This window comes from Gymnogyps californianus, chromosome 18, assembly GCF_018139145.2.
Source record: "Gymnogyps californianus isolate 813 chromosome 18, ASM1813914v2, whole genome shotgun sequence".
Classification (NCBI taxonomy): domain Eukaryota; kingdom Metazoa; phylum Chordata; class Aves; order Accipitriformes; family Cathartidae; genus Gymnogyps; species Gymnogyps californianus.
The window spans coordinates 6138304-6162111 of record NC_059488.1 but is presented as its reverse complement, the minus strand read 5'-3'; the positions used below and the strand labels follow the sequence as shown (position 1 = coordinate 6162111).

General features: G+C 43.5%; 1 protein-coding gene across 2 annotated transcripts; it reads right to left on the bottom strand.

Annotated features, from left to right (window-relative positions):
- Positions 1-1309: 1309 nt before the first annotated feature.
- Positions 1310-21017, bottom strand: PKN3 (protein kinase N3). Of its 2 annotated transcripts, none has more exons than XM_050907768.1 (22): positions 20971-21017; positions 17262-17544; positions 16550-16698; positions 14901-15030; positions 14636-14787; positions 14059-14254; positions 13561-13752; positions 13204-13313; positions 12597-12740; positions 11576-11651; positions 10412-10598; positions 9400-9511; positions 8423-8499; positions 6849-6915; positions 6153-6244; positions 5605-5781; positions 5453-5515; positions 4814-4890; positions 4090-4232; positions 3739-3846; positions 3082-3162; positions 1310-2201 (listed from the first exon to the last, which is right to left on the bottom strand). In XM_050907768.1, the coding sequence occupies exons 1-22, from the start codon at positions 20989-20991 to the stop codon at positions 1989-1991; spliced, it is 2850 nt and encodes a 949-aa protein (XP_050763725.1). In that variant the 5' UTR covers positions 20992-21017; the 3' UTR covers positions 1310-1988. The 2 variants fall into 2 exon arrangements, with proteins under 2 accessions (XP_050763725.1, XP_050763726.1); XM_050907769.1 differs by having other exon boundaries at positions 16550-16709; positions 17264-17544.
- Positions 21018-23808: the final 2791 nt, after the last annotated feature.

The following is a 23808-nucleotide window of genomic DNA, read 5'->3' as shown; positions in this document are numbered from 1 at the left end:
CAGAAGGATCCCTTTTTTGACCAGCTCCAGAGTTTGTAATTTGTATCCAGTCTGGTTTGTTTAGGGTAGAAACTCTTATCAGAGGGATATCAGAACACTACAAATGGTTTTCATAACAGCGGTATACCATCCAGAAAAGGATTCTGCAGTTTGTTTGTGTCAGTGTGGTGCCTGCTAAAGCATGGCTCATCTGCCACATAGCAATTTCTGGTTCTTCAGGTATCAGTCAAATAAAAATTTGTCAGCAGGTACTACAGCTCAAAACACACAGTTTTGCTCTGTTTGGTAATTCTTTTTAAAATGCACCGCGATGGTAATTTATAGTCTTTTTTACTCTACTATAAACTATAAATTAAAAGATTAAATATGCCTCTTTTGGTTCTTTATGCCTCTCTCTTTGAACCCAAGTTCTAGGTTTCACCTGTGCTAACAATCCGCTGTGCTACTTACCACTTTACAGAGGCCCTGACTTTAAGAAAAGTCACAAAACACACTATAGGGGCCAACAGCAAGCCAACCATTACTATTCAAACAAGAGTGATGAAAAAGTGTATCCTGCTTTAAATGGGCCATTACACTGCAAGGCAGAGCAGGAGGCTGAAAGGATATTTGTACGTGGGAATTTTCAGAAGCAGTTGTACTTGGCTCTGAAAATAGGAAATCTAGGTTCAGTGCGAATTATTTCTGTTTTGCACAAACATAGCTCTTACCCCTCTGAGTTCTGAAGCACTTAGACCAGCCTTGATTTAACGACGACGACTCACTAGCTGCACCCGAACCTTATCTCCAGATATAGCACAATTGCGTTAGTTCACCTTCTGTCTACCTCTGTTGAAGACAAACTGAAAGAGTAATAGCTGTGCGTCCCTATTTGTCGTCAGTGTGATGCTTCATTTCTAGATACCCTTCCTTATTTTGCCCAACAAGCTAACATTATGAGTTTAAGAGAAGAAAATGTATCTTATCAGGTATAATTACAAGGTATGTTACCAGGCAAATGAAATCACCTTTAACTTACTGATTTTCCAATATTAACACTGTCATTATTCAGCTATCTCAAAAAAGATACAGGATATACACATTGATAAAATCTGTGGAGAGACAACTTGACTGCAATCATCTGTATGTGACAGCTGATGACACCATGCAATATGTACACAGGCAATGTGAGTGAGAAGGAAGGAAGAAAGAAAATATTACTATTGACATTTACTGAGAAAAATAAAATCCTGCTTGTTGAGCAGAATATGGCTAGCCCTGATCTGAAACATTCAGCTAACACAAAGGAGATGAAAAGCTGAAATTTCATTATAAGGAAAGGTATCTTTATTTTCAAAAAAAAATAGCATGTGCAAAGCTGTGGCTTTTTTATATCATTAAAAACAATAGCTAAGATTTAGCATCCTCAAAGAAGTAGAAGGAGACTCCTTTTCCTTAAGATAGATCACTTGGATCGTTATCAAACCCAAAGATCATTGTCTCGGTTGTGTTAAAATCCATTCCTTCTCTGGCATACACAGTTATGAGTGGGAATAGGCATAAAATCATTACAAAGAGGGAATGCTGCATATCTTTTCTAGAAAATAGGTGAAAAGTGGCCATTCCCCCTGCTACTATGCGACTTTAAAAAGCTGTGCTACTTACTTAGGCTTTTTGCAAAGAGTAACCTGGGTTGCAGAGACGATTTGATTTCATTAAATTAAGTCCAGCTTAAATTCCAAATTTCCATCTATATTCAATGGCAGCAGAAGATATATCCAGTCAAACTTTAATTACTCCTTAAAGATAATTGACATCCAGTATCCCTCCAACAAATAAGGCTGAAAAAAACACAGTAGGTTAACTCAGCTTGCAGGGCATGCTCATCCTGGGGTCATCAGCACTACCAGTTCTACGAATTCTGTTGACTTTTCCATTGCCCATGCCAAGTCCTCTCTACACTCTCTCAAGGTGGTAACAATCCGTTCATGTTTCTTATGGCACAGGAATCAAACATCTAAAAGGTGTCTGGAGACAAAGTCAAAGTCCTTGAAGACAGTCTGCTCCTTACGGGTTAGGAGAGCAGCCTCCTCTGGAGGAGTAAGGATTGGCTTTTGGGATGTAAACTCTTCATCAAAGTTGCTAATGTCGGTTGGATCTCTTAAAGTGGGCACAAAAGGGGGCTTCAGAGTCCTGGCAAACAAGGCATCCCAATCAATTTCCTGTAAGAGAAGGAAGTGAACAGGCCAGATTGACATTAAGATTATTTATGAAATGTGAAAGTAAGAGGGAGGATTGCAGCCTCCCTTCCAGATCATTTGCAACATGACAGAGAGAGAGAGAGAGAGAGAGAGAGAACTGAAAAAAGGTCCGAAACAAACAGCATAGTCGGTGCAGGCCAGGTAGCACAGAGATTCCATACAGTCTAAGGCTGTTCTTCAGAACACCGAGAAACAAAGTTACAGCTCAAACTATATTTAGGAGGGACAAAACTAAAGCGCAGCTGTGGCCAGGTGGATCTGTGGACTTCCCAGCAATTTCTGCTGACATCCAAGTTCTTTTCTTACTCCAGTGCAAGGCCAGCCAGGGGCTATAAGGCTAATAACGTCTGTCAGACGGGTAATGACGAGGAGGAATGGTAACACCTTTGCCTGGAACAGAGGTATACCCTTGACCCAAAGCAAATGTGTCTTTAACCTCAATTTCTCCTAGGATTCATGTATATCCTGCAAATGCAGGTGCCATCAAATAGACTGGAAATGACTGTCATCACTAGACAGCATCTTTGACTGCTGCAGTTTGATTTAAAAAGGGGGGTTTGTTGATGGCTCAAAAGGTAGGTCTATTTGTACACAGAAGCAGCACAATCAGAAATAACAAACTGGCTCTGGAAGCTTACAGATCCCAGAAAACACACTTGAGGGATGTAATTTCAAACATGAATTGAAACACATATTCCTGAATACAGCAATGAGGTGCAACAGAAGCTACCACTAAGATCTCACTGATAACTAATGGAAATAAGCCTCAATACCAACACAAAGCAAATCACTCCCAGCTCAAACACAAGAGATGAGGGGGAGGGATAAAGTGAGTTCCTACCTTAAAAAAGGCCTGGATTTTAATCTCTTCTGCATCTCTTTCCCCTGCTCCTAGTCTACGCTCTGGACACTTCCGAAGAAGCTGCAGGAAATAACAGTTCAAAATTAAACAACTGGAACAAGGATGGACAGAAATAATGTTCCAGAGAGAAAAATAAACGAAAGGAGATCGACTGATCCCTCAGTATCTTCTCATTCTCACTTTGCAGCAAGGTCATAATCTGCTAGTAATAGCTCAGACCTAGTTCCTTGTAAACAACTTCCCAACATCAATAAGATACCTGCTATAAACTGCATGAAGTATCTCATCTTAATTGTGCACCTGTGACTACTGGGTCACATTCAAAAACTGAATCAAGCCATCTCCACCGAATGACTCTGACATTCCAGGCCTTGAATCAACACTTCTCCATTTCAGAGCTAGCAGCAACAGACCTCAGTAAGAAGCCTGCTTAGTCATCCTTACACAGAAGAATAGCATTTATGTAAAAAGAAGGAAGGGAAAAATATGTGTAAATCTTAAATGTTTCCATAGTCTGTGTAGGCAGCTCCAGATTACACACACAAATGCTATGCGGTCCTAACAGAGTCCCTCTGGATCCACTTACACAGTAAATGCAAATTCCTCAGGCTCCCAGGGACCCACCAAGCCCATTACCTTACGGATTATAGAAAGTGCCTCAGATGAAAGGAATCGTGGATATCGGACTTCATCGTTGACAATACTGTCAAAGACTTCTTCCTCATCATCTCCAGGGAATGGTGACTGCAATTGTGACATTTTATTATTTAATCCACATAGCACTCATTCCTCACTATTAAATAGGGATGAGAATAGCAGGGAGCTGTATGGATTAATTAGTGTTTGGCAAGCACTATGAATGAGAAAAATGTAATTTAAGTACTAATAAATAGTTGGCTACCTTCAGCAAAATTTTATCTCAGGTGGTCGGGTACTACTGTCCCCAAGACTGCTTAGCAAGATCCTCTTAGAGAAAGGTGGCCTTACCTCACCAACAAGCATCTCATAAATGAGTACACCCAGTCCCCACCAGTCTACTGCCCGAGTGTATGAGACGTCCGTCAGGACTTCTGGAGCCAGAAATTCAGGGGTGCCACAGAACGTGTTTGTGCGGTCTCCAAAACCTATTCCTGTAGGAAAAGAACACTTTTGTAAAATCCAGCACATATTACTAAATGGATCACATGCAGCCTCACCTTCTGAAAGCCATAGTTTATCGCTTGATAATCTAATGTTGTTAACTGGGCGAGGGTTCTCATCAATGCTTGTAAATGCCAATAAGGAAGTATGAAACCTGAGGCCCCTAACAACTCCAAATAAGAAATACACAGACCATGCTTAAATAAACAGCAAAACCAAGGAAACTTCCTGCAGATTCCATTGCTCATTTACTCAAGTATGCATTTTGTAGTATCCTGTATTCTGGCTCCTTTGAACAAACAAGCACATTGTAAACTCCTTCATAAGTTTCCCGAAGATTAAAGGACAAAGTACTCTTTCCAAGTTCATCATGGCCAGTCAGGTGAGGGTTTTTTGTTGTTTGGTTTGTTGGGGTTTTTTGGTTTTGGTGGGTTTTGTTTTATTTTTAAGATGGGGACGAATACAAGTTACACACAACCACCTCAGTACCTGTATTTGTGAACACATTAGTAAAGCCCAGATCCTAAACTGGTTCTGATGGTTCAATTTCAGCTTCACCAAAGTCACTCACCTTCCTTACACAATCCAAAATCTGCTATCTTCACAAATCCTTCAGCATCTAAAAGGAGATTATCCAATTTCAGGTCCCTGCAGGCAAAGGAGAGGAAAGAAAACGGTGGATGAAGTCTGAGGATTGCCATCCAACATCTTTTTTTGCAAGAGGGAGAAGCTAGACGTTAATAAAGAGAATAAAATCTAAATTGAGTAAAGTCTACATTTGGTTTAAATAATGTATTATTTGGAAGATTCCCCTTAATTTATTGGTATTTTCCTCTTAATGAAAGGCTCACAAAGCACCTTGGAGCTGGGTGGGGCTTATTCATCTGAAAAAGAGCATCCCGCAACAGCATGGCAAATTACTTGACCATCCCAGTAAAAAAGAAAGCAGTGACTTACAGGTGCCCCCCAGAATGTATTGACATGTCACAGAGGATTAATCACCTGCAACATGTCAGACGAATAGCTTCTAGATGACTTTCGTTACTGTAAGCATGATGAACATGCTGATAGCAACAGGCGATGGGGAAAATAAAGACAGACAGAAAGATTAGAAACCCCAGCACGATAGCGAACTCCAGACATACAGCTACAGGAAAAATAAACTTTCAAGTTGCTGAACTGTCTTATACTTGATTCTTTGCTGCATTACCTATAAACAATTTTCTTCTCATGCAAGAACTGGAGCCCCAAGACTACGCAGGCTGTATAAAACCTAAAAGAGAGAAATAGTTATCAGGAAATATGTATGAGAATCAAGTTAAAAATTTGTAGTGCCTGGAAACTAGACTAATTCTAACTCACTGTGCCATATGCTCCGGAAAGACATCTTCATGTATGCGCATCATAAGATCACCACCCGGAGTATATTCCATCACAAAACAAGCATGATGAGGTGTCTGGAAACATGCAAACATGTTCACAAGGAATGGATGATCAGAAGAATTGACCACTTCAAATATTCGCTTCTCACAGTTCAAGCTGCCAGGATTCAAAGAATGAAAAAGTCAATGTTAAAACTTGGCAGAAAAGCCTGTTTTGAGAAAGACAGGATGAACAAGAAAATCTTTACATTTTAAGTTAGAGAAATAAAAAAGTGAGGGCTAATACAATATTTATCTTACATACTTCCAAACCTTGAGTTTTAGAGTGTTCTTCAGGTGTTATTCCACCAGAAGCTAGAAAGCAGCACTGTTACAAGTTTCCTTATTTCTGATTTTAGTTACCCAAGCCTTAAGGTCACATTTAACCTTAATAGTACCATGACCAGTACGCATCATACCTACTAACATTTGATTACAGGTGTGTTAATGTAGCCTCTGGCAATAGTACCATCTTTAAACAAAGCTCACCTATCAATTTCATCTCTCCTAATAATATCTTTTTTCTTCAAGGCTTTGATAGCATACAGCTTCCCAGTTGCCTTGTATTGGGCCAGCAGTACCTGAAAGACAACAGAAAAGCTGCACTTCAAACAAATCTGTTATTTTCTTATTGGATTACTTGGACTCCCATTGACACGAACTGTTTCCATCCATCCACTCCAGACAGTCATTCTCAAAACCAAGCTCAAGCAACTCCAAAAATGGAGCAGTTTTTTTCTGCTCCTTGTGCTGCAGCAGTCCAGAAGGATGTCAGCGTAAGTTGTATTCTTTTCACAAACAGCAGTATCACAGCTGGCCCAGTGCTTTAGGAGCACCTCAGAGCTCTCACTGCAAGCAACTATGCACACAGGTTTTGGGAATGGAGCTATTCCACTAGTGATCACCATGATAATGAAAAGAATGGTAATGGTGCGCTTTATGAAATGACTTAACACTCCCAGGATGTTTTTTTCCACGCTATGAAGCCACAAATCTTCAGGAGTTTTCACTGTTAACAACAGTTATCAGCTGCTTGTGTGGTTGGGCTGAGTTTGTTTTGTATATCTGCATTGCAACAAATCTCTTCTGTACTGCAACGTTTCTACTGAGACTCTGAGGCAGAGGCCCATCTTCAGAACCACAGCCTTAATGCCCTCCTCCACAAAGTGCACACTTTTATACTACCTTCCCAAAGTGGCCACGTCCCAACATAGCAATGCAGTGAAAATCCTCAAGCTGAACTGTCCTTTTCCTGCAGACAAAAAAAGAAGAATTGCTGAGACAATATCCAAAAGATGCATAAACAGATAACAAAGGAGTGTGCATTTGTGTTAGGGGAAGAAGCTCTGTATAGCAAAAGGGAAAGCAAAATAGCTGTGTCAACCACTCCTCGCCTAAGCTGAAATCCTGAAAACTTAGGCTTGCAGCTGCTGTTCTGCCACGGAAGAAAGGAGCAGGTAACCATAAGGTGAGGAAACTGCCCCCAGTGGCAGCAGTCTGACTTCCACATGTACTGGCAACAGGAACAACAATTCTGACTCTCCAAGGCTTGCTCTCTCTGTTACTTCCCATAACAGGATTAGTTCGCCTCCATCCCCATCCTTGGGGTAGTAAAATTCAATTTCACCTACACTGCTTTCAGCAGGCTCAACAGCAATTGTGTTAATCAGACATGAACATGTATATCAAGTGCTAGTAGGACAAGGGCATAAGGAGAAGAGAAGTTCTCAAAGAGGAATTGGAAACGAAACACAGTGAGACAACAGACATCAGATGTTGCTGGAAAAAAAGTAGCTGAATAAAGAGATGCTATAGAATGTGATGTCAGCCGCAAGATGTTACCAAGGAAACTCAGGCTGCAGAATTGCTTGGAAAGAATTAAAAAAAAAGAAAAAAAGCAACAACCCACACCCTAAATGCTTTAGTCCAGGATCATCTTTAAAAGGCAGCAGACACTCCATACTCCTCCAGTAAGTGAAATGAAGGGCTAAGTATCTACCCATGAAGGACTCAACTCCCTCCTCAGCCTTCTCAGAGAGAAGGTAGGTAGCTGCCTGACTGTATCCTGACTACATGGTTTTGAAGACGGGACCCCTCAAAAGTGGTGATGAAATTATGAACATAATTCTATGATCTGAACTGCAAGATCAGCTTAGATAGGTTTTGCTATTTGTGCTTTTTTGGTCAGTATTTGTTCAACAATAGTAAATTTTTTTTACTTGTCCTGTTTTTGGTATATTTACTGCTGTGTATCCTTGTTGCATACAAATTGTGTATATATAACTGCCATAGACTATAAACAACTTACTGTTTTATGCCTCCCTACGTAATGAAAGACAGTGTATCTTGCATATCAACAGAAACAGAAGAGTGTGAGGGATGCCAAGAGTGTTTCTGAAATGTATTACTTAGAATGCAGACACGTCTAAATATGCTACACCATAAAACTTCAAACACAAGGAAGCACTTGAAGATAGTTAAGTGACTTTACCTTCTACTAAAGTCATCTATTACATTGTAGTGTACTGTCTATCAGTAGGCTAAGTACTGGGGTTAATAAGCAGGTAAGGCGCAGCAGACATTTGGACAAGTAAAGTTCAGAGCAGACTTTTCATGGTAATGTCTACACTCAGCACTAACAGTCTGCTGCTGAGAAACCAAAGCATACCTTGAGCAGAATTTTAGACTGCAAGCTTAAAAATTTCAGCCAGTGCCTCTTTAGTCTGTGACCCAAGACAGCCCATGCTGTTCATAGTTACCTTGGAGATGCCGGGATTGGAAATTCTGTTATAGCAGAGCTGCAAGACTTTTCCTCAACATGCAGCCTCTTCAGACACTAGGAACAGAAAGAAAATTACAATGTGTCATCCTCTGGATTCACCAAGTCAGACGTGAACACCCACATCCAAATTTTCTCCTCTGTCATGATCCAGCATAACCATAGACAAGTTCTTGCAGTCAGTCATCGCCTCTGCTTGGAGGGAAGCAGCATGAAAACAGATTGTCTATGGTCACACAAAACTATTCTCATGTACAATATTTTTTTGATAGGGTCAAACCCTTTAAAATAAATGCTTTTAAAAGTCTAGGATAAAACATGTCCTTTTTATAAAAAAGGCATCTCGTGTCCCAAAAAGAGTCACAATATTCAAAGAATGCAGTTTCCTCTATCACCAAAGCCAAATGAGAAAGGGTAAGATGTGGTAGAACACAGGTCATTAACCATTATACTACTCAAAACGATGTTCCTGCTCCTTCCCGTCAGAAAAGTAGAGCTCTTCTTGGTTTTGCCCAGTTTCTTTAATGACAAAGAACTTCATCTAGTCCTGAAAGCCTGCCGACCCTCCTTCCCTGCTTTCTCTGTGCAGTCATCTGTTCCGTACTCTTGCCCTGAACTCCCAATGCTGACCTACCTCCCATTTTGCTTCTCCAAGAAAAGCAACTTATAATTTAAAAAAAGGAAAAGAAAAAAAAAAAGGAAAAAGGGGGGGGGGGGGGGGGGAAGAAAAAAAGAAAACAAGAAAAAAAAAGAAAAAAAAAAGGTGCCACACTTTCGTGAAGACTCCATGCCAAAATAGCTCACTGGATTCTGAATCCCTGGAGATTAGCCAGCTAATGAGGAGGCACCTGCCTAAAGTATAGTTAATTTCTCCAGTAATAAACAAATAAGAAGAACCGGGCCTTGAAAGAATACCAACCAACAAAGAAAAGTCTCCCTATTAGCCCAGATGATTACCGGAGAATCTGCAGGAGATGGTGTTGATTGTTTGGAGTTGGCCATCAGAAAAAGGCGTGGAGGCTTGGGTGGGGCTTCATCAGCAAATGTAAGCTTAGCCACAGGAAAGTCACTGTATTTGTAAGACAAAATTGAAGGAGATTGCCTTAGGGCAGAACACTGTACACAGACACCTTTGTATCACCTTTGCTACATTCAGTCCAACACACTGGACAACAGGGCTCCCCGATTCACACTACAAGTCTGTGAAGTATCAACAAGACATATGCTCTCCTAAATGAATGAAAAGAAAATGAGCTATTAAATTGGTGATGGTTAGACTCGCGTTCCAACACTAGCTCTCTGATGCTATAAAATTAATGAAACATAGGTAGAAATAAGTCACTATGATCAAGAATTCAAATAATTTAAAATTGCTATGATTTTAATAGCAACACAGTAGTTGACTTGATTTTTTTTTTCTTTTCTAGGTCTTGTGAATCAGTGGGAACAGTCTCTTTTAGAGAATGACTAATTCTTTAAAAATTAATTCAAACAATTTTTAAAAATTATTTTTGGGGGAATTTTCTTCTACAGCATATTTAAAAGCTTAGCTATGTACCTTCTGAGTGCTGCATTATGCTAGTGGTTGGGGTACATGTAACCTCATGAAAGAAGGGTGCATTTTTACCACAACAATCAAATTGTGACCTTCCATAGAGTTCAGTTACTACACTGCTGAAGATGTTTAACGAGTGGAATTTTCTTTCCTTTACAGCGCAGAAACAGTACATCTTTTTGTGTATATAAAATAACTTTTGAAAAATCTGCTTTTGTAGGGTTTTTTTGTATCACAGTGTTTACTTATCACCACTTTTATGCCCACAGATCTTACTGCAGAGGAAAAGAAAGCTGCTGAAGTTCCCCTGGCTCTGGAACACACTGCTTGTTAGGACAGCAATTCTGGAAATCGGTCCAACTGCTAACAATAAATCAGAGCTAGCCACAGCGTACTGAACACCCCATGACTTACCTACTCGATTTGGACACTGAATCAACATGACTTTGCGGGGGAACTGGAGAGAAGTCTGTGTGAATGGGATCATGAAGTGGGGGACTCAGAGTGCTCATGGAACTACATGGAGGGAGAAAACTCATCATCAGGCGACCCCAGGCAGCAACATTTATGTTCATTTGAGGAGCTCGGAGAAATTCCTTCCCTGGAGGAGTCAGAGTCAAAACACCAGTGAGACTGCAACACACAGATTACAATCTCACATACTGTTAAATTATCGTTTTCACCCAAACACCCATGGGTTACTCAAAAAGCTACCCTATGGAGAATGGGCTTTTTTTCAGAGAAGAAAGTTTAATAATGATGATGATGAAACAGACCTACCATTTCACCTAAGTTCAGCTCCATATAATATCATAACAATCCTCAAGTAGAAATTGCATAAAACATTAAAAATTTATTTTAAGTCAGGTTTTCTTCTGTTTCAACACTGCATTTTAAGCATGCAGCCTGTTAACAGAAAGTTTTTGAAAATGTCTTAAAAAGAGTAAAACATTTGGGATGTTTTCATTATTTTTACTACTTCCTGAAGAATATAAATATAAAATCTCATTTATGCCCACTGCTAGGAGTTCTCAGCATGTAAAGTCTTACCTTATTCAGCTTCACAAGAAAGAATTTGCAGACAAAAAAGAAAGTATGCAAGTTATTCCAGTCCCTAAACTATTAATCCAAGACGCCAGCTTTAAAGACTTGACAGACAATCAGTAGCCTGTTCATGCTACAGTCTTCTATAATTCAGAGTCTTCCAGAAAACCTTCCAATATGTGTTCATCAGTAACAGCATTACTGGTTAAATTAGTACAGCTTGAGTCCTGGATCTTGCTAAGAAGTCTGTTAAATAACTAGCAATTATATCTTCCTAACAATGTTAATTGTGAATAGAAACACTGCAACAATATCACATTACACACTATGCTGCAGCCAGGCTGCCTGCACTTTTTGTGATTGAACAAACTTTCACATTCTAATAAAGCCCACCTACTTACACACAGTAATTAGCAAGCATTTTAATGTCTCACAAATTTAATGGGATAGGAGTGCATGCCAGCCTGCTTGTGCAAAGACCTGCCCTCACCTACACACCCTAGATAGTAAGCAGTCTGTTCTCTAGCAGCTTACCTTTCTGTTTGGGGAAAATGCGTTTCTGTCGCTGCAGTTTTGGCTTTCTCTCAATGACAGGATTACAGAACATCACCTGTCAGAGAAGCAAAGGGGATTTGTCAGGATTCTTCATTTACACTGTGAACACAAACTTTCACACATGCCTGCTCTCTCATCAAATTCTCCATTCATATCTGTTTGGTAAGTTAGCAGTCACTCCCATAGACTCCAGACTGCATTATTCTAGCTTCACCCTCTAAACGTCTGTTACTTCAACTGTGGTTTTAGATGTTGGAATTTTCTGCTACCTGACACGTAGAAAACCCCCAGAACTAAGACCAATTCATATCTCAAACAAAATTAGTCTAATTTGTAAAGTCATGCATAAAGAACACAGCCATTTGTAGGGTAAAAAAAGTAGTAGTCCGTGGCACAGAAGTAAAAACCAAAAACAAAACCACAAAAAACAAGAAGGCAGGGAGAGGAGGCAAATTTTGGTACATGAGGTCAAGATCCTACTTTTGGAAAGATAACCACAGGAACTTTCATCACAACACAAAGGAGAAAGTACTGTGGCTTTTATGGGATTATCTGGATGATCTCTTCATTGATGGTACTTCAAACTATTGTTAGCCTCAGAAAGATGATAAAATAAGCATACCCAGAGGGAATTTGGATCTCTGATTCTACGGTCTCTGTGATTCAATTCTGACCATTAAGCTGTATGTTTAATTAAAGTGTCACTGATGACTCATAATGAAAGCAAATAAAAAACAACGGATTTCACAGCACACACACATATAATTACAGTGGAGCTGCTGAAGAGTCACTCCAGGCTATGGCATGTGTACATCTATTATATCATGTTGTTCCTTATTCTTATATGTGATATTGATGCAAAAGGATTTCAGGTGTCATTCTACCCTTCTAGATTATTGCTCCTTCCATTCCTTGTATCCTGGGTTGAACAACTGCTTTCAGGGCAGGCACCCTAAACAGACAGAGTTCTCTGAAAAAGAAACAAAGCTTACATTTATACCTCTGCAAAAAGCATTCCTTGGGGTTCGAGTGAGAGGCACATCCCATGACGTTCATTATCAAGGAAATCATCCAAACGTAAAAACTTCACTGCACATAGTTCTCTCCAGTCTCTCCAATAAATTGCAATTTCTAGCTCACGAGACTGGTAGGATGGGTGAGTGGTAGGGGAGGAAAAAAAAAAAAGCAGAAGAGTCACACACATGCTGTTGTAGAAAAATCAGTAAACTAAACAGTATGCATAAGAAACTTCTTCAATCCTTCTGTTCCCTGCTTTCTCTGATGTTTTCAGATCATCTTAGCTACAGACCCTCTTGGAGATGGATGTCTTAGCTCCCCATTTCAGAAATCCCTGAGAGCGCCACTTTGCTGGTAAGATGAAATAAAACTGCTCAGATAAGGGGAGAAGGACAACAGATGCTGTTCAGGCTGAATCTCTGCCAGAGATGCACTGCCTTCAGGGGACGACTAAGATAACCGGCACAAAAAAGGACATGGGGACAGCAGCAATACAGAGTTGAATGAAGTGGAATGGCAGCTAAACGAGCAAATCAGGTAAGGTGAAATGGAAAAATAAATACAACACAGTGAATCTGGGGCAGACTTACCCGGTCCAGCTCAATGACAAAGCTCTGGTCCCATGCCTGATTATTAACTGGTCCCCAGTTTGTTTGGCCAACCACTTTATTGTCCACTTTGAGCACAGCAAGGACCTCATCTGGACAGAGGGGAACACATGGATTATAATTGTTTACCAAAGAAAATCTCTCATGCTGAAGGTGACTATCCCAATCAAAAGTAATTTCCAGGACAGTACTAGGAGGACCAGGTATAATGCAATTCATTCTCTCTCTTAGTTCTGCAGAAACCAGGTTTCTTATAATTACACTTATACCAGGCTAACCTCGTACCATAATGAGAAGCCCCCATATGCCACTCAATTCAACACGGAACCCCATACTCACTACACGGCTCTTCATTCCGCAGGTACTTTCCTGCAACACTATGGCCATGGATACCCAGGCCAACTCGTGTTCGGGAAAGGGACCTCAAATCACTTGGGCTGCCACAGATGGGAGAAGAACTAGTCATTCGGGAACGTCCTGGAACATTTTCCAATAGATCCTGACACCCCATCAGTCTCACTTCCAATGTTCCTGAGAAATTTTAGGAGAGTAAAGAATATTATTAAGTAAAAGATAAAGTGATTCCAGTCAGCCTGTCCTCACAGGGGTCCAAGAATTTCTTAGATTCATGATTTCTTGGTTAATAGCTCAAATCTACCCCAGATTAATAGACTGCAAATCTACATGATCAGAAAGCTCTGGCTGGCATAGAAGACATAAGTCCAGTTCCTAGAAAATCCAATGTCCGTATAACAAGAAGCATTACAACAATAAGAAGAAATGCAACTCGTTTTTCCCTCTGTCCTCCTCACAACATGCCATGCAGGATTTATGTACCTGTAAGGGCTGTAGGTTTGATGACTGAAGTGTGTTGGATGCTGCCATGCTGAGCTCCCAGGGAGGAAGTATTTACTAGTTCCTGCTTGATGAGTGCTCTTTTGGGGTGATCAGGAGAAAGCTCACTAAGCTGATGTTCCAAGGACAAGCGCAGCAGGTCAATCTTCTGAGAGGACTCTTGCAAACGACCCTGAGCCTACCAATATGAAGTAGAACAGAAAGCAGGCAGAAATTTTCAATGTACAGCCCCAGTCCAGGTGCTATGAATCCTTTATGAACTACTGGAATAAGCTTCAAAAAAAGACCAGGTAACATCTTACTAATAAAGGAACAAGATGAAATATTTTCCCATAGATCCTGACCACCCCATCAGTGTCACTTCTGATGCTCCTGAGAAATTTCACCAAAGCAAGGAACGTTATCCCTTGAAGGGAAAGTGATCCCAATCAGTTTGTCCTCGCAGAGAGACAGGAACTTCCCAAATTAATAACTCCTGGTTATCTCTACTCATTCATGCTATATCATTAATGTTGAGCCATGAAACCACCCTCTCAAGAAGGCCTGAATAAGCGCTTACCTCAGCCAAAAACTTGCGATCCTGTACCCGACTCCCTCCTAGGATCTTCAGCACATTTTTTGCCCCCTCAGCTACAGCAGCTTCAATGCGCAGGTGATGTCTCAGCTCCTCAATACGCAGCTCCAAAGCACTGATGGTGGTCCCCATCCTCACTGGCCATTTGGGAGATAAAATATGGCGAGGACGAAAATTGACTGAGTATTGTGGATCTCAGGGCTTTGGCCACATCTGTTCAGGGCTGTATCAGTTACTTAAAACACCTTACCTGCTGGATCCACTGTATCTTCCATCCCTCCTGCTGACTGAGATACTTTCACAATGTGCATGCGGATTATTTCAATCTTTGTCTTGCTATCCTGAAGCATCTGCTGAGCTGTAGCCAGCAGCTTCCGCTCCTGCCAAAAAGAAAGCATATGCAGAGAGAGAACCATGCTCATTAAAAATGGATTATGATGATGTGTTCACATATGAGGATGAGGTGGTACCTGCAAGAAGGGTCATAAATGATTCTGAAATGGCATACATAAGCAGTTATGCAAAGGAGACACTGCTGAGGATCAAGGACTTTGAGATCGCTGTCTCCATTTGTAGAGGGAGAGGACAGGTCAAGGACATGTCCAGTTAATACCAAACCTTGCAGTCACCAAGACTTGTGGTTCACTGGTTAATTGTGCTTACAGTGTTTTGTGAGCAGAGGTTTTGAAGAAATAAAAATATCACAACCGTCTACACTGCTGGTCTTACTGAATTAAGCTTCATAATAAGCTTGGAATTTTTTTTTTAAATTATCCTTTGACTTTTAAATATGATTATGCCAAACTCAAAAAGTGGGATGAATATGAAACCAGTAAACCTTGGAAAATTTTTCTCACATAAAGAGATACCACATGCTGTGCTCTATCCTAAACAACCTAGTGATAGCAAAACATCACACCAACTCAGTGTACAATACCAATGCTTTTTTAACTTTCTTTCCTCAAGTCAGTACCTGAATGTACCTCTTATACCGCCCTTACCACCTCCCCAGGCTTGCAACAGTTTTTCTAGAGATAGCACTTCTACCACACCACTTCCTATGAGATACTTTTCTCTGGCTCAAATCTGCCTCTAACCTAGAGTCACTATGAGGACTGAGGTTAGGTGCCGTAACACCTCTATGTTGGCATTCAGCCAGCTAAGTTAAGCATCTAGACCGAAGAAGTAATGTAGAGTCTGTAGCTGGTAGGGAGAGGTAGGTCTTTCTAGAGGGCCATTCATCTGTTTGAGAATGATAACACAAGCTACTCTCTAGGTATCTAGCACTTTCCACTGAGACTACAGAAGGATTTACATGGCTAAGTTAAAACAAGATGATTCCCAACTCTATCATTAATACCACTAAGCAACATTCAAGAGCAGAAGCACAATCAGCATCTGCCATGTAAGAACTGCCAAAAGGATCAAAACTGCCAGACTATGCCCGTCTGTCCGGTCTAATAACTCCCCTCTCACAGTGATCACCACCAGATGCTTCAGAAAAAGACATAGGCAACCACATCATGGGCCAAAGTGGAATAAACTACACTTTCAGAAAAGCCTTTTCCTAACATCCAGTAATTATAGATTGGATTAAGTTCTTGGCAAATGAAACATGTGCCATCCAATTCCTTTTTGATTCCTGCTAAATTCTTGAAATCTGTAACACGTTGTAGTAAGTCTAATGCACAATCGCAGTATTGGTTGTCCTGTGCAGTAACATGACATGCTGTCACTATGCTGAGAACCAAAACGCACAGCTAGGATTCAGTCAAGCAATCCTCGCAAATGAATTTCTTTCACACACCAATTATCAGAGAGAGTTTTTGTGTATGGACTTTAAATACAAATTTTAATCCCGGTATCCATGTTCTCAAATGGTTGCTTATTCCTGCTTACCTTGGATGTTGAATACATTTGGATCATGTTCTCAGCTCCTTGTTTCACTTTCATTTCAACATGCAGCTGCTTTTTCAGAGCTTCAACCTTCCTTGCCATGGGGTCCGGGTTTCTTTCCCAGAGACAAGGACCTGGAGATACAGATCCATCTGCACAAACAATACAAGCAATACCATTAGTCATCTTTTCTTGTGTCATTTCAGTGGGTTATAGATGGGTGACCCTATAAAAGAAGGTTAGCCTATAAAATAAGGTACAAAAAGGTCTTGTCTACAAAACTGACTGCAAAACACTGTTTCAAATGAAGCTCAAGCTCATATCCATTAATATTTCTTAGTTTATCAATGAACCCGTCCTAAAAAGCACTCTTCCAATTTTATACTCATTCATCGTGTGAGATACTTGGATGTTCAACTGCCCAGAAACTCTATTCAAATCTCTTCAATTCCACCTACAGCCTACTCCTGAATATTGCCCACACCCAGCACTCTCAGCTGGTCTTCTCCCTACACTGATCTCTCATGTTGCCTCCTTTCACCTTTATTGCCCCATTCTCAACTTTTTACTGCACAGATCATTTTATCAGCTAAATACCAACAGAAGAAACTCCCACTACTTGTGAGCCCTCAACAGAAAAATATATCAATTCAATATATATAAATATTGAAGCACTATAACAGAATTTTCCAGTCAATCATGACCCAAGACCTACCTGTCTTACTCTCCTCTTTGTCTGTTATTACAATCCTTGCATTAAGCTCCTGAAGTTCCCAATGCAGTTGCTCCAGTTTTCGGTTGGAAGATTTCAGCACGTGCTCTATATGAACAAGATTCTTTCTGTCTGTTGTTGCTTTGCGCAGGTTTTCTGCTCCCTCTTTAATCTTCAGTTCTTTCTGTATAGTGCGGCGAAGTAGTTCCTTCTCACCCTCCAGTTTTTGCTGGAAGCTTGGATCCATTAAGTTCACACCATCACCCAGCTGCAAGAGACAGCTGCCCTGCATTCAAGCAGCATTGGGCAAGAAGATTTCAGAGATAACACAGTTCAACCATTTTTGTGATATAGCAATACCCTCATAAGATTCCACTCCTTCATTTAATTTAGAAACCGGTTCACACAAATTCTGAAGCCAACCTTTTCACCAGATTTTCAAGACCACCAGACCTACATTGAAATTGCAGAGGACAGAACACAACTTTGATCTTAACATGCCTTAATTTGGTTTTAAACCATAATGGAGAAAAACCTTCATCTTACTTGTCTCCTTGTTATTTAATGTCTACACACATCTTTGTTCTCCGAGTATCAAAGCCCAGCCAATATTTGCCCTTGTTCTGATCAACATTAACTTTTACTAGTATGATGTAGTAGATACAGATTTTTATCTGAATATGTCTTGATGCCGACTGTTCAAAGACACATCTCAACTAACCTGTTAGAGCTTTTTAGGAATGTCACAAGCATGCATTAACTCTCAGCTGTTACCCCTGAAGAAGAAAAATGTAAAACCTACAGCTGTTTCTACAAATGAGCAAGCAAAAGAGTAAGCTTAACTTTCTGCTGTATCTGAAAAGGGAACCAGACTGTTGTTTCAATCTCTGTTCTGCTTGGATTTACAGGCAGTAAGGCCGCTTTACAACATTGATTATTTTGAGTTGCATTAGTAGCATTCAAGCTTGTTCTGGGCTTTGATTTACATCATTTTCAGTACTACTTGTCCTAGTGATACATGCCTCATCAACAGCTCTGGATAGAGATGCTCTGTTTACAGACTCTGGACATACATAGTATAGGCACTAGCAGCACAGGTATATCTCACTGACCAAATAAGGACTGAACTCAAACAGGAGCTGCAAAAGCTTTATCCATGAGGATGCTACCCAACACCATAACAAACAGATCCTAGCAAGAGGTTATGCTTCTCAACAGGAAGCGTGGCTTTATGGCATTCAGAGCAATTAGTATCTTAATAACCTAACATTAATGACTCATCATACTACCTGCTTAAATGCAAAAGAAACGGTTGCACAGTCAAGTTCCGCTATACTAATCAACTTAACGTCACACAGCACATCAGTGACTAAAGACAGAACTCAGGAATCCTGACTTGCTTTCACACTCTTTAATCAGCTGACCACATTTCCAACAATAAACCACACTGGTTTTGTGTTACTTGTGTACATTACTGCACTTTAAGAGTGTGCTGCGCGTCCAAAGCCTATGTCACTCACACAGAAACAATTAGTTAATTATATTAGTATATTTTGTTATGCACCTCAAAGACCCAAGCAAACATCCTTGATCAGTTTTTGCTGTAATTTCAGCCTAATAGCAAAATCATTAAAGAAGAAGAAGGGAAAAAAAATCTGTTTTAAAGTTGGCCTAAAACCAGGTTGGGTCTGCAACAGATACACAATAGCCAAAATAGGAGTTGTTCAGATTGGTAACAAAACAAAAAGGTTCAGATTAACATCCTGATTCCAGGAAGTTCTCGCCCAATTAGTGAAGCCAGGAACTAAGCCAGAGCTTTGGAAAAAGCCCAAAGTTTTGTGAGGAAGAACTTGAATCATGGAGTTCCTGAGTCACAGGCAACCTTTACCAGCTGTGAGTTGGAAAATCAGAAAGCTCTTTATCCAGTATGTAGCAAGTGACTAAAAGGAGTTCGCTGGTTGCAATTCTCATTTAAATAATTAGAAAAAGCATACAGATTTATTTTCTGTCCAAGCTATGCAAATGCGTGTAAGCAATCCACCCCGTAGATCTGCTCAGAGCAATCGAATGAGTAGCGGTGCAAGAGTAATGCCGACACAGGGTACTGAAGACGGAGACCTGGCTATTGATTCAGAGAACAGGTACGGTCTGGGCAGCTCTCAGATCAATTTTCCTCCACATCACTCTCTGCCAACAGCTAGTCTGAATACCCGTTAATGCACCGTGCTAATTTTCTAAATATATTTAGAATGTAAGCACGGTATGTTTTACTGGATCCTTCTTCCCCTCTATGGATCAGAGTGTGCCACAACATTGACACTGTTTGCCCCAGGAAGATAGAATATCCTGTTATTGAGGAGGATGGGAAAGCTGAATTTGCATTTGGGTTGATCCATTTTGCGTTCTGACTCAGGAATTTTGGTGGGGTGTCAGGATACTGCCACAGCCCGTGCTGCAGCTGTTCTTGTGTTCCCAGGGAAGGTCAGTCTTTCAGGGTCTGTCTCCAACGCAATCCCAAAACGCGTTTACAGCTTGCAAAGAAATACCCAAGCTAGCTTAAATTAGCTTGCTTTTGGTACTTGTAGTGGGGCTGCCAGAACTCACCCAGGGCTTCCGCTAGACTCATGTCATACCAAAGTGTCTAGACTGCTTCCTAACTAGCAAAAATTTCAGCAGTATCAAAGTTGCACTTAGTCCTTTGGATTGCAGCCCAGGGAGATCGCATCCCCTCAGTTGTTATGCCCAGCCTGGCGATAAGCTTCACCTGCACAAAGCCCAGAGTAGACCTGGCCCTTACAGTTTCACCACTGACACAGAAATTGATTTACAATTCAATTTAATGAGCTAGCAATGAGGAGGCCATCCCCCCCTGCAGACCAGAAGTGTTCACCAGGACATTTTAAATCACATCTTTCACAGCAACTTTGCGCTGTAGGGATGAGGCCTGCGTCAGACAGGCTCACACTAACCACACTCACTCTTTATGAGAAAAAGCCACTGCAAGGTTTGGAAAAAGGCAATTGCAATCCTGTCTGGAGCCAGTCCCCTTTCCAACTCCGAGTTGCGCAAGGGCTGGTAAGGGTGGAAAGCAGCGAGCCCAGGAGGCACCGAGATGGCGAGAGCCCGGTCGGGTGGCAGCGCTGGCAGCGAGCGCTCTTTTGTGCCGGTCTCTCCATCCCTTCTTTCCCAGATTAGGCTTGAAACGCCTCAAGGAAAGAGGGCAGGGCATCTCCCCGACTGCGGGGAGCCTATTCCAGAAACGAATGTTTTTCCCAGCACGGAGGCTGGCTGCCCTCCCCCGGCTCCCGTGTGCCAGCCCCAGCAGCCGCCTCGCCTCCCACACCTCCTGGATGCCGAGAGGGGATTTCCTCAGCGGGCACCAACTTGGTCCGAACCCCATTTCCCTGAGGCGAGGAGGGACATTTTTAGGGGATCCCACCTGCTTTGCACAGCCTCTCTCACCTCCCCGGGGCGCGGCCACCGCGAGAGGCGGAGGAGACAGCGGGAAGCCCCGCTCCCCTCACCGCCGCCACCTCCCCGGGGCCGGGGGCTTCCGGCGGAGCAGCGAGCTGCGGTTTCCCGGAGGGAGGATGGAGGGAGCCCCCAAAGGGAGGAGGGGGCCGCCCAGGAAGGGGGAGCTCGCTCGCCTGAGACGAGGCGCGCCGCGCCCGCCATGCTTGGCGCCCTTCCGAGCCCTCGGCGCGGCGCTCACCTGCGGGGTCCCCGACGCCATTGCTCCGTACGGCACCGCCAGCAACCGGCACTTTTTCAAACTTCAGCCTTCCCGGGAAGCGGCGTGCCGCCGCCAGCGCCCTCTCGCGGGGTGCGGGCCCGGGAGAGCTGCCGGCGGGAGTCCCTCAGGGAGCGGGGGAGCCTCCCTTCCCCACACGCCCCCCGGCCCTGCCCCGCGGGGTCCTCGGCCAGCCGCGGCTCCCGCCCCTGTCAGGAGGTCGTCCCGCTGCCTTCGCCCGCCCTGAGGGGAAATGCGCAGCCGAGACCTGGCGGCGAGGTCCCTCAGCGCGCCCGGGATGGCGGCGGGAAGGAGAGAGGCGCGACAGGCCGGACGCTGAGGAGACTGAGGTACCTCCCGCTTCCCAGCGTGGACATCGCCCTCCGCGTCGGGCTGCTGGGGAAGGAGAGGCTTTAGGGGGTCGGTGTCCTTTGTAGGCACAAAAATTGTGGGTTTGTGCCAAAGGGACGGTGCGGGGACATACACAGTGACAGATCTCCTTAACTCGGGTACCGCTCGGTTCCTGACAACCTCCTTTGGGAGCTGGGTGCTGTGAGGAACAATCCCTGCGGCTGGCCCCAGCCTGGGCCCAATTTGCTGTGCTGAGTCGATCAGGTGGTTTCCAATTTTAGTTCTCCAGATTGACTTGTAACTGGCGTTTGTTTGTAGGGGAACAAGCAAACTGCAACTCTCCTTTAGACGGGATGCTTCCCTGGGAAGGGGGTGATGCCTGTCTCCAGTGCTGGTTTTTGACTAACTTTTGCTCTGCCCAACTGCCCCTCTACATCTGGGGTTTCAGCTGAATATTTGAGTGAAAAAATAACCCAAATGCATCGGCAAAGCTGGCAGTAATCCCCCAGTTATCATGAGTGAAAAAACACCATGCTGCTGTACTGCCATCGTGTCATGCAGAACTGATAGGCAGTATGTCATAGGCCCAGTGTTTAAAACAAGTGAAAAAGATACTTAGTGCTTTCAGGTGGTAAAGACCACCACTTGTAAGGTCCCTCCTCAGCAGTATTACATAGTATTATTATTGCACTAATATGCTTTTTCAGTCCTGGAGCGATGCACAACTTTAAGTCAGAAGGCATCCGGAGGTGATAGTATTCTCACATACAAATTTAGAAATATACTAATAAACAGAATTTTTTCCTTTTATTTAATTAGAACAGTTTTTCTGGCATAAGCATTTTGTAAATGATCTGCAACTGAATAATTAGTAAAAGGAAATCACCAGAAAATGTAAAATTTAAATCTAGCTTAACTAGATTTTAATAAAGCCTTAAACTTCTATAAAACCTTTGAACATGCTCCTGTTGTTAATAAAGCAAGTGCATTAGATTAATATAAACCCTTCTGGAACCTGTTGCTATTTGTAACATGGTCCAGGCTCTGTTTAGCGTTTAAGCAATTTTAATTAGACTGTTCATTCAGTGGAAATACTGGAAAGGGGAAAGTTAAACTAGTAGGTGTGGATTGAGTTTCAGAGGAGCAGGGACACTACCATACCTTCAGCGGGCAAAGCCTGTCCCAGCAGACAGGGATCAGGGCTGCGTTTGGCTCGGTCAGCCGGAGTGAGGTTTGGTGGGAGCCCTCGGTGGCGGCGGAGGTCAATTTGCCCACTGCTGCCCTCGGGGTTCACATGGGTCTCCCCTCTTTTTCCTTCAGGTCTCATACCCTCCAGGTGAGGCAGGGGGAAGGCTGGGGGGGGGGGGCAGTTCAGGGAGCCTGGGGAGCTGGAGCAGTTGGCTGAGGACCATCTGGCTGAACGAGCTCCCCAGCCTGGAGGGATGGGGCTGGTCAATGGCTGGCCCTCAGAGCACGGGTGATCCCGGAGGCGAGGAGGATGCGTGCTCTGGCTTTGCAGCCCTCCGCCTCCCCCCTGGTCAGAGATGTCCCTGGCTACCCAGCATCCCAGCTGGGGCCTCAGCCCATCCCACGGGCATGGTTCAGCTGTGCCTTGCAAATCCTGCGGATAGAGGGGGCCGGTGCGTGGGATCAGCAGTTCCTGCCCACTCGGCAACCTCTGTCCCACGGGAAGACGAGTGTCACAGCTGGGAGCACGACGTGCCTGTCCAGCCCTTCCAGGATCCCGCAGGGCACGACTCCTCCGGGTGCTGGCGACACTCCCGGGCCCGGGCGAGCCCTCCAGGTGCGGCTCCTGCCTAGGTAGTGTCATCGCCGGGAAGGGGGAGCGTGTAACCGGGAAGAGGGAGCGTGTGACCCGCCCGGGGGGCGGGCGGGCCGCGGTTTCCGAACCGCGGGTCGGGGCGGTCCCGGGATCGAGCTGTGGGGTCTCTTTCGGGCGCCTCCCGGAGCAGGTGCTGGGGGTTAAGGCATGCCCTGCCGCTGAACCGGCAGCTCCTGTCCTCTGCTAAACCCGAGGAGAAGGGACGTGTGCGGCACCGGCTTGTAGACGAATTACGGCTCCAGGAAAGCCTCTCGCCGTTTTGCCTGCTGTTATGCGAGCGCTAAAGGGGGCGGGGGGGAAGCGCAGGGGAAGGATGCCCTCGCTTCCCGGACCCCTCCGGCTTTCACCTTGGCCAGCTCTCCCGTTTTACGCTCCTTCCCGGCCAGGGAATACCCCTCCCGGGTCAGCACGCAGGAGCACCCGGAGGGAGCGCTGCTACAGCCCGTGTCGGGTGCTGCAGAAATCCTCCCGGTAGCAGCGGGGCTGGCGCAGCTCTCGGGCGGCACGGTGCCTCGAAGAGCCGGCCCCAGCGGGCACGGCTGTGCCTGGGGACGTTAGGAGTCCCGCTGGCTCTGCTAAGGCTACTTAGCAGGCACCGGGAGTTATGTCTTAGAGGACTCCCTCCG

Excerpts from the sequence above, each read along its gene's own strand:
- PKN3 (XM_050907769.1), bottom strand. The coding sequence starts at position 20,991 with ATGGCGTCGGGGACCCCGCAG. Across the intron at positions 17,545-20,970 it reads TGGCGTCGGGGACCCCGCAG|GGCAGCTGTCTCTTGCAGCT; the intron begins GTGAGCGCCGCG and ends GCTTGAATGCAG. Across the intron at positions 9,512-10,411 it reads TCAGTGTCCAAATCGAGTAG|TGACTTTCCTGTGGCTAAGC; the intron begins GTAAGTCATGGG and ends TTACAAATACAG.